This window comes from Macrobrachium rosenbergii, chromosome 41 (genome assembly GCF_040412425.1).
Source record: "Macrobrachium rosenbergii isolate ZJJX-2024 chromosome 41, ASM4041242v1, whole genome shotgun sequence".
NCBI lineage: Eukaryota > Metazoa > Arthropoda > Malacostraca > Decapoda > Palaemonidae > Macrobrachium > Macrobrachium rosenbergii.
Genome location: NC_089781.1, coordinates 2,453,439 through 2,472,851, shown reverse-complemented (window position 1 = coordinate 2,472,851; position 19,413 = coordinate 2,453,439). Strand labels below are relative to the sequence as shown.

At 40.6% G+C, this 19,413-nt stretch overlaps 1 protein-coding gene across 1 annotated transcript; it reads right to left on the bottom strand.

The window, feature by feature from the left end:
- Nucleotides 1–5,757: 5,757 nt before the first annotated feature.
- LOC136826551 (uncharacterized) lies at nt 5,758–6,264 on the bottom strand. Its single transcript, XM_067083733.1, has one exon. It carries the CDS (start codon nt 6,262–6,264, stop codon nt 5,758–5,760), a length of 507 nt encoding a protein of 168 aa, XP_066939834.1.
- Nucleotides 6,265–19,413: the final 13,149 nt, after the last annotated feature.

Here is a 19,413-nt window from a genome sequence, read left to right as displayed (position 1 = left end):
AATATGTCTCGTCTCATACGCAGATGCTATTCATCTTTTTATTATTATTAGATTATCAGTCATTTCTAATTCATAGAAACAGCCATTCCGTTTTTCTCTTGAATGTTCTTAATACATGCAAACTTACTGGTATGCATTACGCTACAATAATTCTTTTTTAAATGTAAGTATTTAAAAAAAATAAATTACTTAAAATTCCTGTTTCCAAGCACGACCTTTCAGGGGAAGCGCCTTGGAAATAATTTTTTTTCTCACGCGAATCGTACAGCGACATCCCTGAAATTATGATTCATTTCATTATAGGCCCACGGTATGAAATACTGATGGGGATTAGGGGTCAGTCTCCTAAAGATGCTTGAAATTTTAAGGAAAATGAATATGAAACGTCTGACAGAATGATGTACTGTATTAAAAACATGACAAAGTAAGGGATAGTGCTTGTAAGCCACCAGATACATATAAATACCGTTTAAAAACGTAACAGACGACAGACTCAATACATAACAATAATAACATAAGGCAAACTCTTAAAGTGTAGACTAACTTGTGAATCGATAACACTTAAAACACAGGAGTATAAAATGAGTGACACACTTAGTGCAAGGTGAAAAAAAGACGGACTGTATAAGAAAAATGCTAGAAGGAGGGGCATACATGAAAAAAAAGTTGTATGACAGCGTTTTAAAGTAGGCTACTAATGAAACAACAACTCTCAGACAGTGAAAATAATATAAATTTGCAAGTTTGGTCAATGAAAATCGCAAAATATGCAACATTTTTAACCAAGTGCAATAAAGATATAAATCTTCGATGGAATGCAGTTTGATACAGAAGTACACGAGTTTATGATAAACATCTCAGAAAAACTACCAGACGAATTACGACAAAGAAATGTTCTAGGGCAGACACGATTTAACAGGTATACCATCGATCAGAATAAACGATGGCAAACATGAAATGACGTAAGTTTCCTAGTTGGAAATTCTATTTATTTATGGACAACACTGAAAATATCATGATTAAAGTAAGGATCATAATGAAGGATAAAGGGCTGGAGGAAAAAGGATGAAAAATGAATGAATTCATTAAAAAAATACGCATTAAAATAAGCAACTGAGAACTGTTAATGAAAACACTGAGGTAGTGAATAGGGGACATCTTCAAGCGAGAAATTAGCCTTCATGCTGGATGCTTAATTGAGAATATGTTAAAAAAATGCTCGAGCAACTAAGTAATAACAAGATTAGACTACTTTAACAGTCTCTGCAATGCTCTACCGAATCGCTTACTGATGTTTAGTTTATGCAGCTTATTTTATACAATAAGTATATTCCTACTGAATAGGGTCATGCCCGTCCTTACGTCCATTAATGGACATTTAGGTTTAGAAAATTACCAATATTATAACTACCTGTTATAATACTGCGAGTTCTTGAAATGTTAGTTTTTACTTTTTGTATGTTATTGGTAAATAGTAAAATTATTTCTCATGGGAACTTGAATGTAAATTCGTTACAATTCACTTTATCATAGAAATAACTGATGAATATATTCGATGCATTTTTCAACGTAGTTCGTCATAGAAATAACTGATGATTATATTCGATGCATTTTTTAACGTATTTCGATAACAGGTGATCACATCATACCAACACTGTATAATTAGCAGAGAAACGAAAACTGAAATACTGTATATCAAAGATGGCTGCTCGCTGTTTATCGGTAATTGAACTGATGTTAAGAAAACGGTGTTAACGATTTATCGTCTCGCACTGTAATGCACTTCTTTCGTAATGAACATCTTTCATGACAAATTTACGTAAAGAATATAATGAATGTATGGATGTCGATTTCGATTCTAACAGAACTGTAACGACAGACAAATCACTGGGACCTCTTAACGGACTGAATGAGGGCCCGATGGGATAGCCCCTAATTGAAATTTAAACATTATATTTACAAACTCAAGACTCGACCGACTAGGTCCATCTTTCATGACAATTTCTCAGAATGGGGAATCATCTGCAGCGTTGTTTTTGGCATTTCCTGAATCTTGCAACCCGTCTCTTTTCAAGCGGCGGGTGTTCATCGTTGGACCAGGGCAATTTGGGCATTCTTGCCTGTCTTGTTTCTATGCCAGGTACCGTTTTCTCAACGCACTGACAGGAGTTTTGACTTACCTTTTCTATCGTGTACTACTTTTACTGTTTAAACAAATTTATTAACAATCGATTTAGTTCTGTTCTTCATTTCGGCACAAAATTCATTTAATATGATTTACCAAAACTAAAAGTTACCAACTTGTCAGACATTTGAGGTGGGTGTAAAACAAATGCTGGCTAATATAATACTTAGGATAATTACACAACACAGAATCTATACACAAAATATTAACGGTCAAGTCTAAAGAAAATGTATAAGTATTTCAAATGATGTCGTTTTATTTGTTTATCTTAATGTAGTATTTTTCGTTCTTTACCCCCGACGTCACTGAACCATCGTTTTATATGTAAACTGCAAAATACAGAAAATGACTATCATTTTCCTAGATTCGAAGTACTAATGTGGCTAGGGTTTTCATTTGTTATTCATACATGCGTAACGAACTCGCGAAACATTTTTCAGCTTATACACTTCAATAGTTTTAGTTTTCTATAAAAGAAAACTACGGTGGCGGCTTTGTCTGTCCGACCGCACTTTTTCTGTCCGCCCTCTGATCTTAAAAACTACTAAGACTAGAGGGCTGCAAATTGGTATGTTGATCGTCCACCGTCTAATCATCAAACATAAAAAATTGCAGCCTTCTAGCCTCAGTAGTTTTTATTTTATTTAAGGTTAAAGTTAGCCATAATCGTACTTCTTGCACCGCTATAGATACCAACAACACAGGCCACCACCGGACCGTGACTGAGTTTTATGGGCCGCGGCTAAGAGTTTTATGGGCCATGGATGAACGTTTCATACAACATACGCTGTACAGAAAACTCGATTGCGCCGAAGAAACTTCGGCTCATTTTTTACTTGTTTCTGGTTAGAGTTAACTGATTTCTCTTAAGCCAAAAATTATTTTTCGCTCTCCATTTCAGCCAGTGGAACAAAAAGATAGACGATTGTGATGAAAAACCGATCCTCCCTATTACGGAAATGTTTGAAACCTCACCTTTGATTTGACCAGTGACCAAAGCCTTTATCTTCAGTGTCCAAATTGCAAGTTTATCTTTGGCACAAATCGTTCCATGGGGCGGGTCCAGATTTTTTTTTTTTTTAGTTCATACTTTTGAGAATTTGGCCCGCTTCAACACTGCTGGGGAACTTGGCATGCTGGTCAGGCCTTTCGCATGCAGCGCCATCTATTAATAAGTATCTGTACCATTCAGCGTCGAATGTTAATAATTTGAATTGAAACAGGAACACTAATAAATTTCAAAATCCACTTTTTGACATATTGACCTACTAAAATAATGTTTATAAACCACTGAAAGCTTCGCAACTGAAAACCGCAAACAAGGAAAAGAAGTACACGGATAACTGTCCATAACTAACAAGCAAACAACTGCTGAAGTTGGAAAAGAAGTTATTTACCAAATAACTATACTCACCCATGAAAGAGTAAATTACCCTTTTTTTCTCCACAGGTTGTTTAAAGGCTACTGTTGTTGTTGTTGTTGTTGTTGGGAGTGTCTAGTATTACAATCAAGGGTACAAGCCAAGTATTCTTTAGTTTGTACTACCTGATCTTTTTTGTTAGATATATTTGATAATGTTTTTTCCGGTCGGAACATCCCTCCTCGATTTTTTATTATATCTGTCGAATCTTCATAAAAATGAAAAAAATATTCTATATACATAATTCTTGCAAACTAATATTTATCACAATAAAAATAAAGTATATGTAAATAATTGACGATCTTTCTAAGTTTCAGTTTTGCGAAATGTGCTTAGGGACATTTGACCCCCTAGGGGCTAGTACTAAAGATGGTGAAATAGTATTAAACACGGCGAAACAGTGCAGATAGTATTACACACGGCGAAACAGTATAGATGAATCACTGTTTCGCCGTGTTTAGTACTAGCCCTCATGTGGAATTGGAGTTCGGACCGGAAACGAACTTTTACCATATAATTTTCTTAAACATTTTTTTTTTACATAATTAAATTCAACTTTTTCAGTGTAGTAGCTAAGTAAGACTTACTAATTTTACGTATATACGGGTTTCAAAAATTTTTTCGCGTGAGAAAATATTTCTATCACGAATTGTTTCTCTTATTTCAAATAATAATAGCGTTAAAGCATAACATTTAGAGTTAAAGCACCGATAACCATAGATGATGTTAAGCCAGTTAATCGTAGAGGAAAAAATAAGAGTGTTATACCTTAACACGGCTTATAAAAGAAAACAAAGTTCGGCGTTAAAGAAAATATTTTATTTGGGGGACTGTATTAGTATTCCTTCACCTCTATTCTAGGTAATCTTTTAGCCAAACTGGTAACTAAGGTCAATATAATTTTAGTTATTGATCTAATTTCGCATGAATATGCGCTCATCACTTACATTAAAAGTAATAAATCCTATCATGCAGGAATACATTAACTTAATTTTCGGAGCGGATGCAGAATAGGGAGACAAGGTTAGGCATGAGAAATCCTAATCTTTCTCCCTACTGTGCATACTACCTTAATCCGAATTTTTATACAAAATATGAGACCTATTTTGCATATGCATGAGGATCTAAAACGGAAACAAGATATGACACTTAAATAGGCAAACAAAACGTGGTAAAATTTTATAAGTTGCCAATGAGACTCCAGCCAGCCATTTTTTCATGAAAAACCATTTTGGGTTTTCATGGAAAAATGACTAGGAAATGATAGGGCACTAAAAGAACCTAAAAATACCAAGTTAACGTAACCTAGGCGTGTTTCCTGGTTACAATTTTGCCGTATTAGCTGTGGCGGGGGCGGTGGGGGTGACCGGTATTGTCTTACCTGTGAGGACAAGATAGGTCAACTGGGTATTAACTTATTTATTATGGTGTTGTTTCAGGTTTAGCTGGTCTTGTGCCAGCACGGGCTCTTGCTCCTAGAGCAGTCCGTAATTATTTATTAATTTATTATGTTGTTTTAGATTTAGCTGGCCTTGTGCCAGCACGGGCTCTTGCTCCTAGAGCAGCCCGTAAAAATAATTTATTACCTGAGCGCAGGTATGCATGGCAAAGTGCGGACGGAAACGTGGTGCCCGACCTCCGATCGCCGAGACCCGCTCTCTGAGCAATTTGTGTTTTTGACAGACAAACAAATGGCAGTTTTGAGAGACATAATAAATGTACAATGATGAAATACATATCGGCGGAAAGGCCAGAAAATTCTACACATGAATATTTACATATCAAGAAATGCAATGCATGACGTGATTGATGCGAAAACAAAGAGACGTCTGATGTCTTTACCCCCCTCCCCCCCATGACAATAATTACAAAAATAATGACTGGAAGATATCTGAAAAAATCAGTCACGCAATCGCTTTGGGAGCAGGAGCCGGCCCCAAGTTCTTGATACCTGTGGACGTGGGGCGGCTTCGACTGCTGAATCGCCCGGTGGCTTAGCTGAGAGGATGACTTCCTTAGTGCGGCCCTTGGGACGTCCTCGAACCCGTTTCGGGATGGCGGCGGGATCATCTGCGGCCACGTTTTGTGGAGGAATCCTGGGGAGCCTGCCGGTTTCCTCCCGAGTTTCGCTGTCTAACAGGAAAGCTGGTTTCAGCCGATCGACAGAACCCAGTCTTCACACCCGTGGATGTTGATGAGATAGGCCTTGGATGATCTGCTGACGACACGGTATGGGGCCCTGTACGGTCTGGTCAAGGGTGGGCGGTGGGCGTCGATCCTGATGAAGACGTGGGTGCAGGTATCCAGGACCCCAGGGCTGTAGACGTGGGTCCTATCCGTGAAAGTCTTTCGGCAGGGCGCGGACTTCTGTGGCACTTCCCTCAGGCTTGGAAGGGAGGTATCTGCGCCGTCCGGCGCCGTGGAGAATAACTCTCCTGGAACGGCTAGTGATTCGCCATAGACTTTCTCTGCAGGAGATTTGTCGCCGCATGCCCTCGGTGAGGTGCAGAGACCCAGCAGGACCCAGGGGAGCTGGGCCTTCCAATTGTCGTCAATACAGTGTGCCATCAGAGCTGCCTTCAAAGAACGGTGGGCCCTTTCCACCATGCCGTTGGCTGCAGGGTTATATGCTATCGTACTGTGGAGAGATGTCCCCATCAGGTGTGCCAGGGCAACCCAGAGCTCCGACAAGAATGCAGGCCCCTGTCTGTAGTTATACTGTCAGGCACACTGAAACGGCCGATTCAACTCGACAGGAGGGCCTCTGCACAGGCGCTCATTGATGCTTCCGTCATCAGGGTTGCTTTCAGCCACTGTGTGGAACGGTCTATGACCATCAGGAGATATCTGGCGCCCCCTGATTGCAGCAGAGGACCTACGGCGTCTACATAGATGTGACCGAAGTGCCGACATGGTTGAGGGAATTCTCCGATGCCTGATTGCGTGTGCCTGGTGACTTTACTTGTTTGGCACGGTATGCAGTTCTTCGCCCACTGCTGAACATCCTGCCTGGTACCGTGCCACACGAACTTCTCTGTCATCAGGCATGCTGTTGTTCAGCCTGATGGATGGGACAGGCCGTGGATGGCATCGAACATCTGCTTTCTCCTGGAAGCAGGGATCAGGGGCGCAGGTGGCCAGTGCTGGTGTCGCAGAGAAGTACTGAACTGGATCCTCCTATTGGCACGTCTTCCCATTTCAGTGCGGTGAGTGCTGTGCGATAGGCTGCTGTTTCTGGGTCTGTGGCCTGTTCCTTAGCCAGGTCCTTGTAGTGGACAGAATTTATCTCGACCCTTGATAGGGCGTCAGCTACTGGGTTCTTCCTGCCGTGGACGTAGCTAATGGTGCAGCTGAATTCGGAGATAGCAGCCAAGTGCCGCTGCTGCCTCGCAAACCATGCGTCTCCCGCCTCCGTGAACGCATGTACTAAAGGCTTGTGGTCTGTGAGGATGGTAAAGGGGGTGCTGTCTAAGAGGTACTTGAAGTGCTGTACGGTTTGGTCGATTGCCAGTAGCTCCGTGTCGAATGCACTGTAGCAGGTCTCCGGCGGTGTTAACTTGCGACTGAAGAAGGCCAGCAGGCGTGGGGAGCTATCTAACACCTGCTCCAGCACCGCCCTGCAAGCGATGTTGCTGGCGTCGGTGGTAAGTCTCAAGGAGGCAGTGGGGTCGTGATGTGTTAATGTGGTGGCTTTGGTGAGGGCTGCCTTCGTCTACTTGAACGCCTGTTGTTGCGGAGCTGCCCACACCAGTGCTTTCGGCTTCCCCTTCAGGACTGCGGTCAGGGGATACATGATGCGGGCGACATCTGGTATGAAGCGACAGTAGTAGCCGACCATGCCGAGGAACTTCTGCAGGGACTTCATGGTTTTTGGCGTTGGGAACTTCTTTACTGTGTCCACCTTGGAGGCCATGGGGCGGACACCTGCCGGGGAGATCTCATGGCCCAGGAAGTCTACCTTTTCTGCTCTGAAGGTATACTTGTCGAACCTGACGACCAAACTGTTCTCCTGCAGGCACTTCAGCACGGCCCAGACGTGGCGCAGGTGTTCCTCCGGGGACCTGGAGAAGATCAGGATGTCGTTTACGTAGAAAACGAAGAAAGGTAGGTCCCCCAAGATGGTGTCCATAAGGCGTTGGAATGTGGCCCTGGTGTTCCTGAGGCCGAAGGTGGAGTAAGAGAAGGTATATGTTCCGAAACGGCGTGATGATGGCTGTCTTCGGAATGTTGTTGGGGTGTACTGGAACCTGAAAATAAGACTTGAGTAAATCCATTTTTGTAAATACTTTGGCATCCTGCAGGGCGCCTGTTATGTCCTGCATATTCGGCAAGGGATAGTGGTCCAGTGTCGTTATTAGGTTCAATCGACGGTAGTCCCCACAGGGCCTCCAGGAGCTGTCTGGTTTCTTAACCATGTGGAGGGGGGACGCCCACGGGCTCGATGCCTTCCTACAGATGCCCATCCATTTCATCTCGGCAAAGGCCTGTTTAGCATCTTGGAGTTTTTTGGGTGGCAAGCACTGAAATTTGGCGTGTGTTGGCGGGCCTATCATGGTGATATGGTGATGGATGCCATGTTTGGCCTGGGCTCCCACCAACTGACACGGCTCTGGCTTGAAGACATCTGGGGACCCGTGGAGGAGGGTACTGTACTTTTTCGAAGAGATGGAGCAGACAGCTGGCATCCCCGGCCCGGTGGAGAGCGGTCAGGAGCGCCAGGTTCTGGTATCCAACAGGTGTTTTTGGCTGACGTCTACCAGAAGTCCGTGGTGTGCAAGGAAATCGGCGCCCAGGAGAGGGCACTTGATGTCCACGATGAAGAAGGGCCAGTCATATTTACGGCCCAGGATGGATATTCTGCGGGTCAAAGTTCCGTAGCAGCAGATGTGGCTTCCATTTGCGGCCACCAGGCGAGAGAGGGATGCAGAGGATCTGTGCATCCTCGGAATGACTTTCTACCTCAGTGTCTGACATTCTTCCTCACACCAAAACGCGGGGCTCGTCAGAAGTCAAAACTATATGCCGTGTGGTTCTGTTAATGACTTCTGAGTATGGTCGACGTGAATTGTAAATGGCAGGGCCAAACCATTTGAGCATGCCAGAACATACCTGAAGGGGTACGCCGTAATTAGTCCGTTAGTGGCATGGGTGTTCTCCAAGGAAGGAGCTTCCAGAGGCCTAGACTTTTGTCGCCGTGTGGTTCTGTTAAAGGCTCTCTGAAGGCAAAGTGGCCGTAGTGAGTCTGTTAACGGCGAAGCCAAAACCACTGTGTTTATTGTCATTCCTGGGTAACCAGTTGTGAGGACAAGAAAGGTCAACTGGGTATTAACTTATTTATTACCTGAGCACAGGTATACATGGCAGAGTGCGGACGGAAACGTGGTGCCCGACCTCCGAGACCTGCACTCTGAGCAATTTGTGTTTGTTGACAGACAAACAAATATCAATTTTGAGTGACATAATACATGTACAATGATGAAATACATATCGGCGGAAAGGCCAGAAAATTCTACACATGAATATTTACGTGAGAGTCTTGACATATTAAGAAATGCAATGCATGATGTGATTGATGCGAAAACGAAGAGACGTTTGACGTCTTTACATCCCTTATAAGTCATAATTTGATTAATTTTTTATTTATTATTTGCACATAGTGTTTATGGAGTTCAAAATAACGAGAATGAAGAGCTCTCATCAAAGATGTAGGTTAAAATTTCATATTGGGTACTGACAACTGATGAAATAATACCCAAAAGGTAGCAGTCTATATTATGCAAGCCTATCAGCACCTGACATGCATTCAAAATAGGCGGCTACATATAGTGGGGCAGATAACAGAAAAATCGTGCAAATGATGATACAAGCATCAAATCTGGCACAAGTGTCCTCCAAGGTATGCTAATCAAATCTGCCCAATTGGTCAATTGAAAATCCAAGATGGCGGCCATTTTCAAGATGGCCGCCAAAATAACCACCCGAAGTAGATGTTTTGCTTAGAAATATTTATAGTTGTCTGATTTGCAAGATCTAAGTGTGGATTCCTATATTTTGAAGCCTGCTGAACTATATTTTCCTGTTTAAAAAGCACTCAAGATGACCTCCAAGATGTTTGTCTATCTTTACATAAGTTTTGTCCTGGCTAGTACATTTTCAAAGTTATGCATACCGTGCTGCTGTTTCTCAATCTGCTACTGTTCACATATGCAGCTGCAGAGTGATGTGCAGGGAAGCTCTACCTGAGACCACTTGCATCTTCCTTTGCAAACAAACCTTCTTACAGGAGCACTTTGTCAATTCTTGACAGCTTGCTGCAATCGGTGGTAGTGGTGTCCAATATATCTGCCATGCTTCTCCTTACTGTGTCCACCCCTATTCAGCTGGACTGCTCATGTGTGGATTACAGTGGGTTGCCTGGCCCAGATGATCCCAGCCTGGTAGGCTGCATGCTTTGCATGTTCTCTGAGGGCTGCCTGTGTTGGTGGAATTGAGTTGTACGGCCTCTGCTTGCGGGTCAACAGATCTATTCTTGCTTCGTCCACACCACTGGCTGCGCTTGATCTGTCGTACATGAGGACAACGAATCTTTCCAGCCTCTGCATGTCAAGATCACGAATCAATGTTGGATGTTGGCTGAGACTAATGAATGTTTCAGTAATATCATCAAATACATTCCAAGTCTGCCATGCAGATTTCTTTGCTTTCCCACGGAAGGCAGACACAATGTCACATCCAGTGAATGCGTGAAAGTAGGGGATCCCTCTAGCTTTCTCAAGCCCAATTGCAGAAACTACCTCATGGACTGGAATCCATCGCATATGGGCTCCTTGGCCAAAGGCAATCCACATTTCCTGAAGACCTAGTTTCTGGAAGGATGGCAGTACAGATATTGCTATGACTAGCACATCTGTGTCATTAGCCTTGATGATTATAGACTTGCTCCCGTCAGTAGTTGCAGCCCTAGCGTAGAAGTTGTGATATAGCAAAGTCTGATTTCGACGCTCTATGATGGAATTGGGACTTGATGTCTGCACCATGTTCGATCATGCATACAAACTGAAGCAGTGATGGTGGCACAGCCTGTTCTAAGTCTTTGTCATGAAAATAGCTGCTGAAATTCGACTTCTGATGGAACATGTCTTGTCTTATTATCCCAGCGGCTTTTGCTAGATGGATCGCTTTACCATAACGGGATGCTTCTGATAGGATTGAACCTACATCAGCTTCAACAGCCAACAGAACTTCTCGTCCTTGGCGATTAGCTTGCAGCTGTGGAATGTGCAAAAGTAGCTGATTCTTGAGTCGAGTAGGATGAACATCAGGCGAGTCAACACCAAGCTGTTCCAGCCTCTGCTTGTAAAGCTTGGTCAAATCAGCAAGCTTGAAAATCGGTGGCCTCTCACTGTCATTTTTCATCTCGCAGATGTACAGTAGGTGGCTAGTTCAGAGAAAGCAATAGGATATGCATCCTTCTAGTGTTCCTGTACCTTTTCTTGCTCCCTCACCTTTAGGTATGCCCATTCTCGGTTATACAATACCACCAAACAGCCAGGGTGATATTTCACTTCTTGGGCTACGACATCTCCTGCAATTAGTTTGGCGAGAAGTTTTGTATCACTGAGTGTTTTGGCACATTCATTTATTCTCCTGTTCACTTGCATTGTCATTGGTTCTCTAAGCTCCCCTCCTTCAGTTTCGCAGAAGAAGCATTCTTTTGTTTTAGTTTCTTGGAGCTTTCGTGGAATCTTACTTCTACTACCCTCATCACTAATACCTACATGACCTGCTCTTTTTTCAGCTTGGTGTAACTTTGTGTTGTTGAACAGAAGCCTGCAACTCTCATGATATTATGCCTTATTTTTTCTCAACGTTTCCTCTATCCTAGAACCTTCGGCAAGTCTTGCAGGGTTTAGCTTGATTGGTAGCGCATTGAGTGAGTGAAACAGAGGAATATTCTTTGCCAGGCTCGTATATCCATTATCCCCTCTTCTGGCAGGATTGACCTGGGGAGATTTTAGATCTTCTTTCTTAACCTCCTGACATAGGGAACACTTGGTCCAGTCTGTTTTCCATGATCGTCCAGTAGAGTTCGCATCCATGATTACGATGACGTTCAAGGTCGAGGTTTTATCCTTTTACCACCCTGTACATGTAATAGTATAATAGGCTTATGTCCTGTAATATACAATAGCCACTTTCCTGTATGGGATACAACTAGGTTCTTGCACTGTGCCATACACCTAGTCCGATCGTTCATCTAGTGTCATAAGTCCCGTGCGATCTGTACACCATCCAGATAACTAAAACTCTGGTATCCTTGGTTCGGCTCTCCCACGCTGGCATGTCCTGTCCATTCAGGTGCGGCTGCCTAACTGATTTGGGGTTGATTAGGCAGCATTTGGGATACTAGTAGGTTGTTGCAGTATGATGCCAACGTAAATTTCCTACTTAGCTGACACTGAACCCCAGTTTCACTGCAGTGATGTCACCAATGTGCCTTGGTAGTGTCCGACAATCACTCCTTTAATACAGTGCCTTAACCATGTTATAAACTAGAAAATATACATCAGCAGGCTTAAAAACATAGGAATCCACACTTAGATCATGCAATTCGGACAACGAGAAATATTTCTAAGCAAAACATCAACTTCAGGTGGTTATTTTGGCAGCCATCCTGAAAAATGGCAGCCATTTTGGATTTTCAATTGCCCAATCGGGCAGATTTGATTAGTATCCCTTGGAGAACAATAGTGCCAAATTTATGCTTGAATCATCATTTGCACGATTCTTCTAAAAAATTACTATTATCTGCCCCACTAATATTTTGCAAAAGCATTTATCGCCTGAGGCCACCTACTTTAAATGCGCACAAGCGCTTACGTAATAAAACAGCTATTGTGTGTACTATCAATATTACTCGTGTACCCATACCGTCAAAAATAATGACTTATAAGACGCGGTAGAAACAGCAAGTACCGGTCTTCTGGACGTTAGGCACCGTCCCGAAGCTAAGACCACGGAATTTTCGTTCTGCATATTGACAAGTAGCTATTAGGAAGCGAGGCTGTCCACGGTTTTTTCCACGGCTAGTTTGAACGGGGAAATTATTGCCAGTAGATTAATCATAGCTGCAAGAGCGCGCGTGCATGCACAAGCACACACATTATGCACACACACACACACACACACACACACACACACACACACACACACATATATATATATATATATATATATTGTTCTTTCTTAATGTGACAGCCTCTGCGTACAGTCTATGGGCTGACAAACGACCAACTTTCTTCAGGATGAATGCCTCACAAGGCCAATTAGATTTGAAATGTGAGAGACTGTGTCATTAAAGCAAGGTGGTCTGACCATTTTCTTCCCTCTTGCTGTGCTTCACTGTATTTCATTCACTTTGTTTGTCTGATATTTTTTATTTTTATTTCGGGCGCTATTTCTAGATATCTCAGTGTTTCTTTGGAGTATTTCTATGTCAATTTACTCTGTTTTTTACCTATTTCATATTGGTTGGAATAAAAATGTGAATATGAATTCAGTAAACTTTATGAATACCGATTCCCTATCAAATGCGGTTCTTTCTCACACATGGAAAAATTAATTATTGTATCTCTCTCTCTCTCTCTCTCTCCTCCCTAACACCCTCTCTCTCTCTTTCTCTCTCTCTCTCCTCCTTAACACCCCCTCTACTCTCTCTCTCATTTCCTTTCCCTCTCACTCTCTCTTTCTTTCTCCTGCTCTCCCTCACTCTTTCCCTCTTTCTCCTCCCTAACACCCTGTCTCTGTCTCTCTCTCTCTCTCTCTCTCTCTCTCTCTCTCTCTTTTCCTGTTAAGATAGTTTCTTCGATTACATTGCCCAGCATTTTTGACCTTTTATATTTCACCACTTTTTCACCCCCATTCCTACCGGGACTGAAGTTGGACTTAAAGGGCATCGGGAGTGTCAGTATTCATCTCAGCGATCTCGAAAACAATGGATTAGACACTAATATCTGTCATTTTTGACATTCGATTTTTCACCCCTTCTCACACCCCCTTCCTATCGAGGCTATACTTGGACTTAAAGGGCATCAGGAGTGTCACTATTCATCTCAGCAACATCGAAAACTGTGGCTTAGACACTAATATCTGTCATTTTTGGTTATTTTTACATGTCACCCCCTTCCCAACCCCACCCCCCTTTGGTGCCAGTGATGCCTTACCCCCATAGCGTTCTTTTCCAGATAGTAAGTCATATGTATAACGAAATGAGGTGTGATAAACTCAGTGTTTATTTGGTTATTAAGCCCCTGTTTCAGGGAAGTCCTTCCCACCCCCACCCACTTTGGTGCCCTTTCGTGCTAGTGATGTCTTACCCCTACAGTATTCTTTTCTAGATAGTAAGTCATATGTTTACCAAGTTTGGATGAAATTGCTCAATGCATTTCAGAGTTATGTTGAAACACGCACATACATACATCCATTTATATATATATATATATATATATATATATATATATATATATATATATATATATATATATATATATTATATATATATGTGTGTATATATATATATATATATATATATATATATATATATATATATATATATATATATATATATATATATATATGCATGAACAGCAATGAATATCAGCACGGACGGTTGAGGATACAAATGAGGATTTATTTTTTTAGACAAGAGGCCTACATCAATACGGTTCAAGAAGTATAAAATGTTAAAAAGATACATAAAAAATAGGGTAATATTGCTGCACAGTTTAATAAATCATATAGAAATATAAATAAGTATTAAATGTTAGATTCATCTCTCCAATATTTCTTTCGTCACCCTGAAACATACTGTAAGTATGGATTCCCTCCCTCTACGCCCTATACAGTAATATCCAGCAGGGGTTCATTCATGTAAAACTGATCGAAGTGGCTGGAAAATCTTTTGTCACTCTGCCTAGGATCACTATTCTCCCACGTGAAACACGCAGATTTCGTAGAAAAAAATATAACGGCCTAACATCTTGAATAATATCAAACTGGTTAGGCTAAAATTGGAATCGCTACATACTTGAGTCTCAGCGGAAGATGTGTTGTTATGTCCAGCGACATATCCTAAAAACAACGATTCGGATGGAGTATGGGCAGTCCCTTTCCCCCTTTTTAGTGAACCTTTACATGGGCTGTTTTGCCATGAATTTTTTTCGCACATTAAACCTCAAAGCTTATTGTCTCTTACATACGAGAAGAATGTCTTTACATTTGGGATAGAAGTTGCAGAGATTTCAGTGAGTTTTTTTTTAACAGGCCAATTACGCTAGTGCCAACTGTTAAACTGAAAGCTGAATGGGAAAATGATGGTAAATTTCCATCCTTAAATATTTCAACCATAGAGAAGTAAGAATATACTTTCGCGCATAAAAAGTCTGTTTTTGTCGTTTCGTACATTCACGTCCTAAGTCATCATGACGTTCTAGTAAAGATCTTTGTTGGCTGCAGTCTATTACTTGGAGGGCGTAGGATATGCTCGATTGGAATCTGAAAAAAAAATGAGATGATTCGTCAACCTCTGACGAAATTTCTCTGCCCGGCATATACTGTCGAAATTTGTCAATAATATAAACAAAATGTGCCATAGAGGCCCAACGAACAACAAACACACAGACTTTAACAATGAAATACAGGCACACCCACCCCCAACGTTAAAAACATTAAAAAGCCACTGATAATATGAACTTATCAAGACACTAGAAATCTGACTCAAGGACGAGCTAATTAAAAGGTCAATTCTTAGTCAAGTGCTTCAGCAACTTGCCCTCCAGGCTTGACCCAAAAGATTGCTAACATGGACTTAAACAAAGCAGGACGCCTAACCTTACACCTGCACATTCCATATAAGTACTTTTGTCACCTACCAACAGTCCACATTCACCAATGATCAGGACAAGGCTGGGCATCACATTTAAATATTTGTACATGTGTTCTCTCTTTTCACCTATCGACTGAATACATGTATAGTCGTCGCTAATTATGTTACTAACAATCACTCTACATCAACTCAGTCGACTGGCGGAAAGAGGGAGATATATACGGGCATTTAAATGAGGTGCTCATCCTTATTCGAAGGGTGAAGAGATTACACATGCGTGTTACCCATAGTTACAATGTACTTTTAATTTCATGTTTTGTAACCAATTGTTGAAGAAGAGTATGAACATTGCCTGCTATTTATGTTGCGTTTGATTATTTCCTTTTTTTCTCTTTATTTTTATCCTTCTTCTCCATTACATTCGGTTGTCACATATTCAATAGTACAGACTAACAGAAAATGTTTTTATTTAAACATCTGCAGTAAAGTATGTTCAGAGACACACAGTGACTGAAAATTCGGCCCTTAACTTTCCAAAAGTTGAAATCCTTCAGAAAAAAAATGAAACATTAACGAAGTATCAAGAAAAAAATATTTGGTGTAAAACAATAGCTTAAAAAGGCATGTAACATTTTCACAATAATAATAATAATGAAACTTTCCACCTGAGTACAGTGCATCTAAAGGAGCTGAAAATCGTTGTTTGACGATGTTCAGTTAACCAGGAATATATTAAAAAGAATTAAAGATTACTTGAAGGTCCATTTATTTTATAACAAGCTTTTGACATTATGCATTTTTGCATTCGTCCAATACGACATGGCAACGTCGAACTGAAATTGATTCAGTCAATTTCTTCTTTTAGTATCTTCAACATAAGATATTTTGTTCTATTTAATATCTGACAGTTAGCTTGCTTTGCTTTGTTACGGGCTGATAACATCCTGATATAAGTACGTTTAAAACTGCTTTTGTCAACTGTTAATTTTCCATATAGTATTTTTTAGGTACCCGACTATAGGAAAGTGTGTGTGTATATATATATATATATATATATATATATATATATATATATATATATATATATATATATATATATATATATGTATTTATATATGTGTGTGTGTGTGTGTGTGTGTGTGTGTGTGCGTGCGTGTTTGTGTGTGCGCGTGTGTTTTATGGAAATGTTACTTAGGTTTTGCATTGATTTAAAATAGGTAATAAGAGGGACTGAAGGTATAGCTGATCATTTTCTTGAAAGAAGCAAAAGTGGGTAGGGAAGGCTGGACTGAAGGAAAGCAAGGATTCAGAACATGACTTTACATGTAACCAAGACAATTGATTTGATATGAAAGAATATGAACGAAAAATTATCTATGGTTAAAGATGCTAAGTGGAAGGAGTTTATGAGCACACTGCAGAATTCAATGGTGTCACTTTGAGTTAGCAGGAATGGCTACGAACGTAGATGCCAATGAAGAAGGAATAAAAGTAGTGCATAACGTAATCTGAGGTTTAGCTAAAGGAAATATTGTTGCAGAACAGAAGAGATATCGTATAGCTATAAAATAATTTCAAGCACTTAGTCAAAGACGTGGTGACTGAGGGAAAAAATAGATGTTAATGAAAATTTGTGGGTGTATTTGAGCAAATATTTTAAGGAAAAGTTGTGCTTGATGGAAGTAAAGGCAGAGGAAGAGGTTAGTGAGCAAATGATTCTTTAATAAAAAAAGTCTTTCTATCCACGTCATCAGAACAAATTCGAAGATAATTTATTACAGAATCCATCACATTGCACTCTCGCCTAATTAAAGTGGTCCATGCATTTGTCCATATCAGGGTTTCGTCAAGAGATCCTTAGGTTATATTTTGAGGCCAATCAGTCTTTTCCTTGAAAACTAGGGGTAATGCAGTCTATTGGGCCGTTAATCTCTGATATGAACGCAAACGCAAAATTGCCATACGGCAATATTGCAAGCAACGCAAAAATCGCCAATGTCTACAGCATACGAGATCGACGAATTTAATGCAATCTCAGCACATCATTTTTCAGTATAGGTTGTTCGGTAAAATATCTCGTGATACTTTTATACCATTTATCAAAAATTTTTTTTGACTATTTGGAACACTCTGAACCCCACAAAAAATCTAAGAAAGAGAAAGCGGTAGCATATTACTTCTAAACGCAAATGTTAAATGTCGGATAAATTTGAAATATTCGATACACAGAATATTTTACAGCGAAAATAAGTCAGAATTTAACATTCAATAGTGTAAAACGAGAGATTGATTGTATTTTCACATTTCTGCCAAACAAAGGTGGTTACACGGTCACAATGAAAACTGCTCAAAACTGTTCGGAAATAGTTTCTGTAGCAAATCAATTCATTTCTCCGAGGTGAATTTAACGCAGTGACAGATAATGATCTACTATTGCACAAGTGCCTTGCAAATGTATTAATCTGAACACAAATTCCTTTGAGACTCAGGACAATATCTTTTGTCTGATTCAGGGACATTCAGTTTTGCGACCTGTCTCGACGGGGACAATCTGTGGTATCATAATTATTAGAAATGTTTTTTATGCTTATGATTTCTGATACATAGCAGTAGTCTGTAAAGCGAGTAACTTCTTGGCAAAACTTGAGGTAACAGAAATTTTATTTCATTTACTCTTTAACTCATGTCGTCAGCTTATTATACTGTAATAACAGAGCTCTTCCAACCAAATAAATAAACAATCAGCGAAAACTCAGAAATGAAGACAAATTATACAGGAAAAAGCATAATAATATAAGTTCACATTCCTGGCACTGTCTGGTATCCTGATAATTCAGAAGGTCGCAAGTTTCTTTACTCCTATTCACTGGCGATTCACACACCACGTGGGTGATATAGTATCCCTTCAGGTCAGAGGGTACGTCATGGACTGTACCATCCAACGGTTCTAGTCTATCACGGTGCGGGCCCCCATCACCCACCTCTCCTTCTCTCTCAGCATTGTTGTTTGTATCCGTTGTCACTTACGGCGGAGAGCTTGTATCCAATCCAGCATCTTAATGTATTTGCCCAATGAACAACTTATTTTGATCACATGTCTTCACTGTCTCTCGCTTTGCATATTTCTGAAAATGTCGGTTTTATAAGTCAGTGAACGTTGTTCATAATTGATCTCATGTTATTGTCTCCACAAAGGAATGAGAAGTTGGACAGTATGTTGCTTTTATAAGACGGCCTTGTGACGGTAAGGGCTTCTGAGCCCAAAAGCAGGCTATAAGTAACATTCCAATCTGTTGAGATGATGACAATATCGTTAATGCTGGACAGGAAGAAACCTTTAAGGCCACTACAATCCGGCACAAAAGATAGCTGTGATAATGTATATCAGTATTTTTTTTAACTTGAGGATTTTTAACAGAGGTACGTTTGAAACAGATCCGAATAGCCGAATCCTCTGTATTTTTATACAAAGTAGGAAGACATAGCCAGCTTAGCACACCAGCTTCCCTATGAATTTAGCATAAAAAAATCTTGCCTTTCCCTTTTTAACTTTTTAATTTTACAGTATTACAGTACACCGCAGTCTCTGTTGGCAGACTTTCTCTTTATCCAGGAAAATGAACGTGAAATCAGAGAAGCTTGAAACGTATTGTGTTTTTGTGATGGAAATAAACGTACAAATATTTGGAACTGTCGTGTCATAATAAGCAAACTTGGGGACGGTGACGGCTAAAATTCACATTCGCTAAAGAATCAAATTTTCGCTGCGCTTGTTTTGTCAGGACCAAGCGCGATGGCGCGTGGGTTGCAAATACAATGAACCTAACGTAGCTTAAAATTTTCGCCAGCTCAATCACCTTGTAATCTTGATGGTCTCTTGGTCTTATGTAAGAAAATTCCTACCGTACCTTTGTCTATTTAAG

Coding starts and splice junctions, on each gene's coding strand:
- LOC136826551 (XM_067083733.1), bottom strand. CDS start 6,264: ATGGGGACATCTCTCCACAGTACGATAGCATATAACCCTGCAGCCAAC.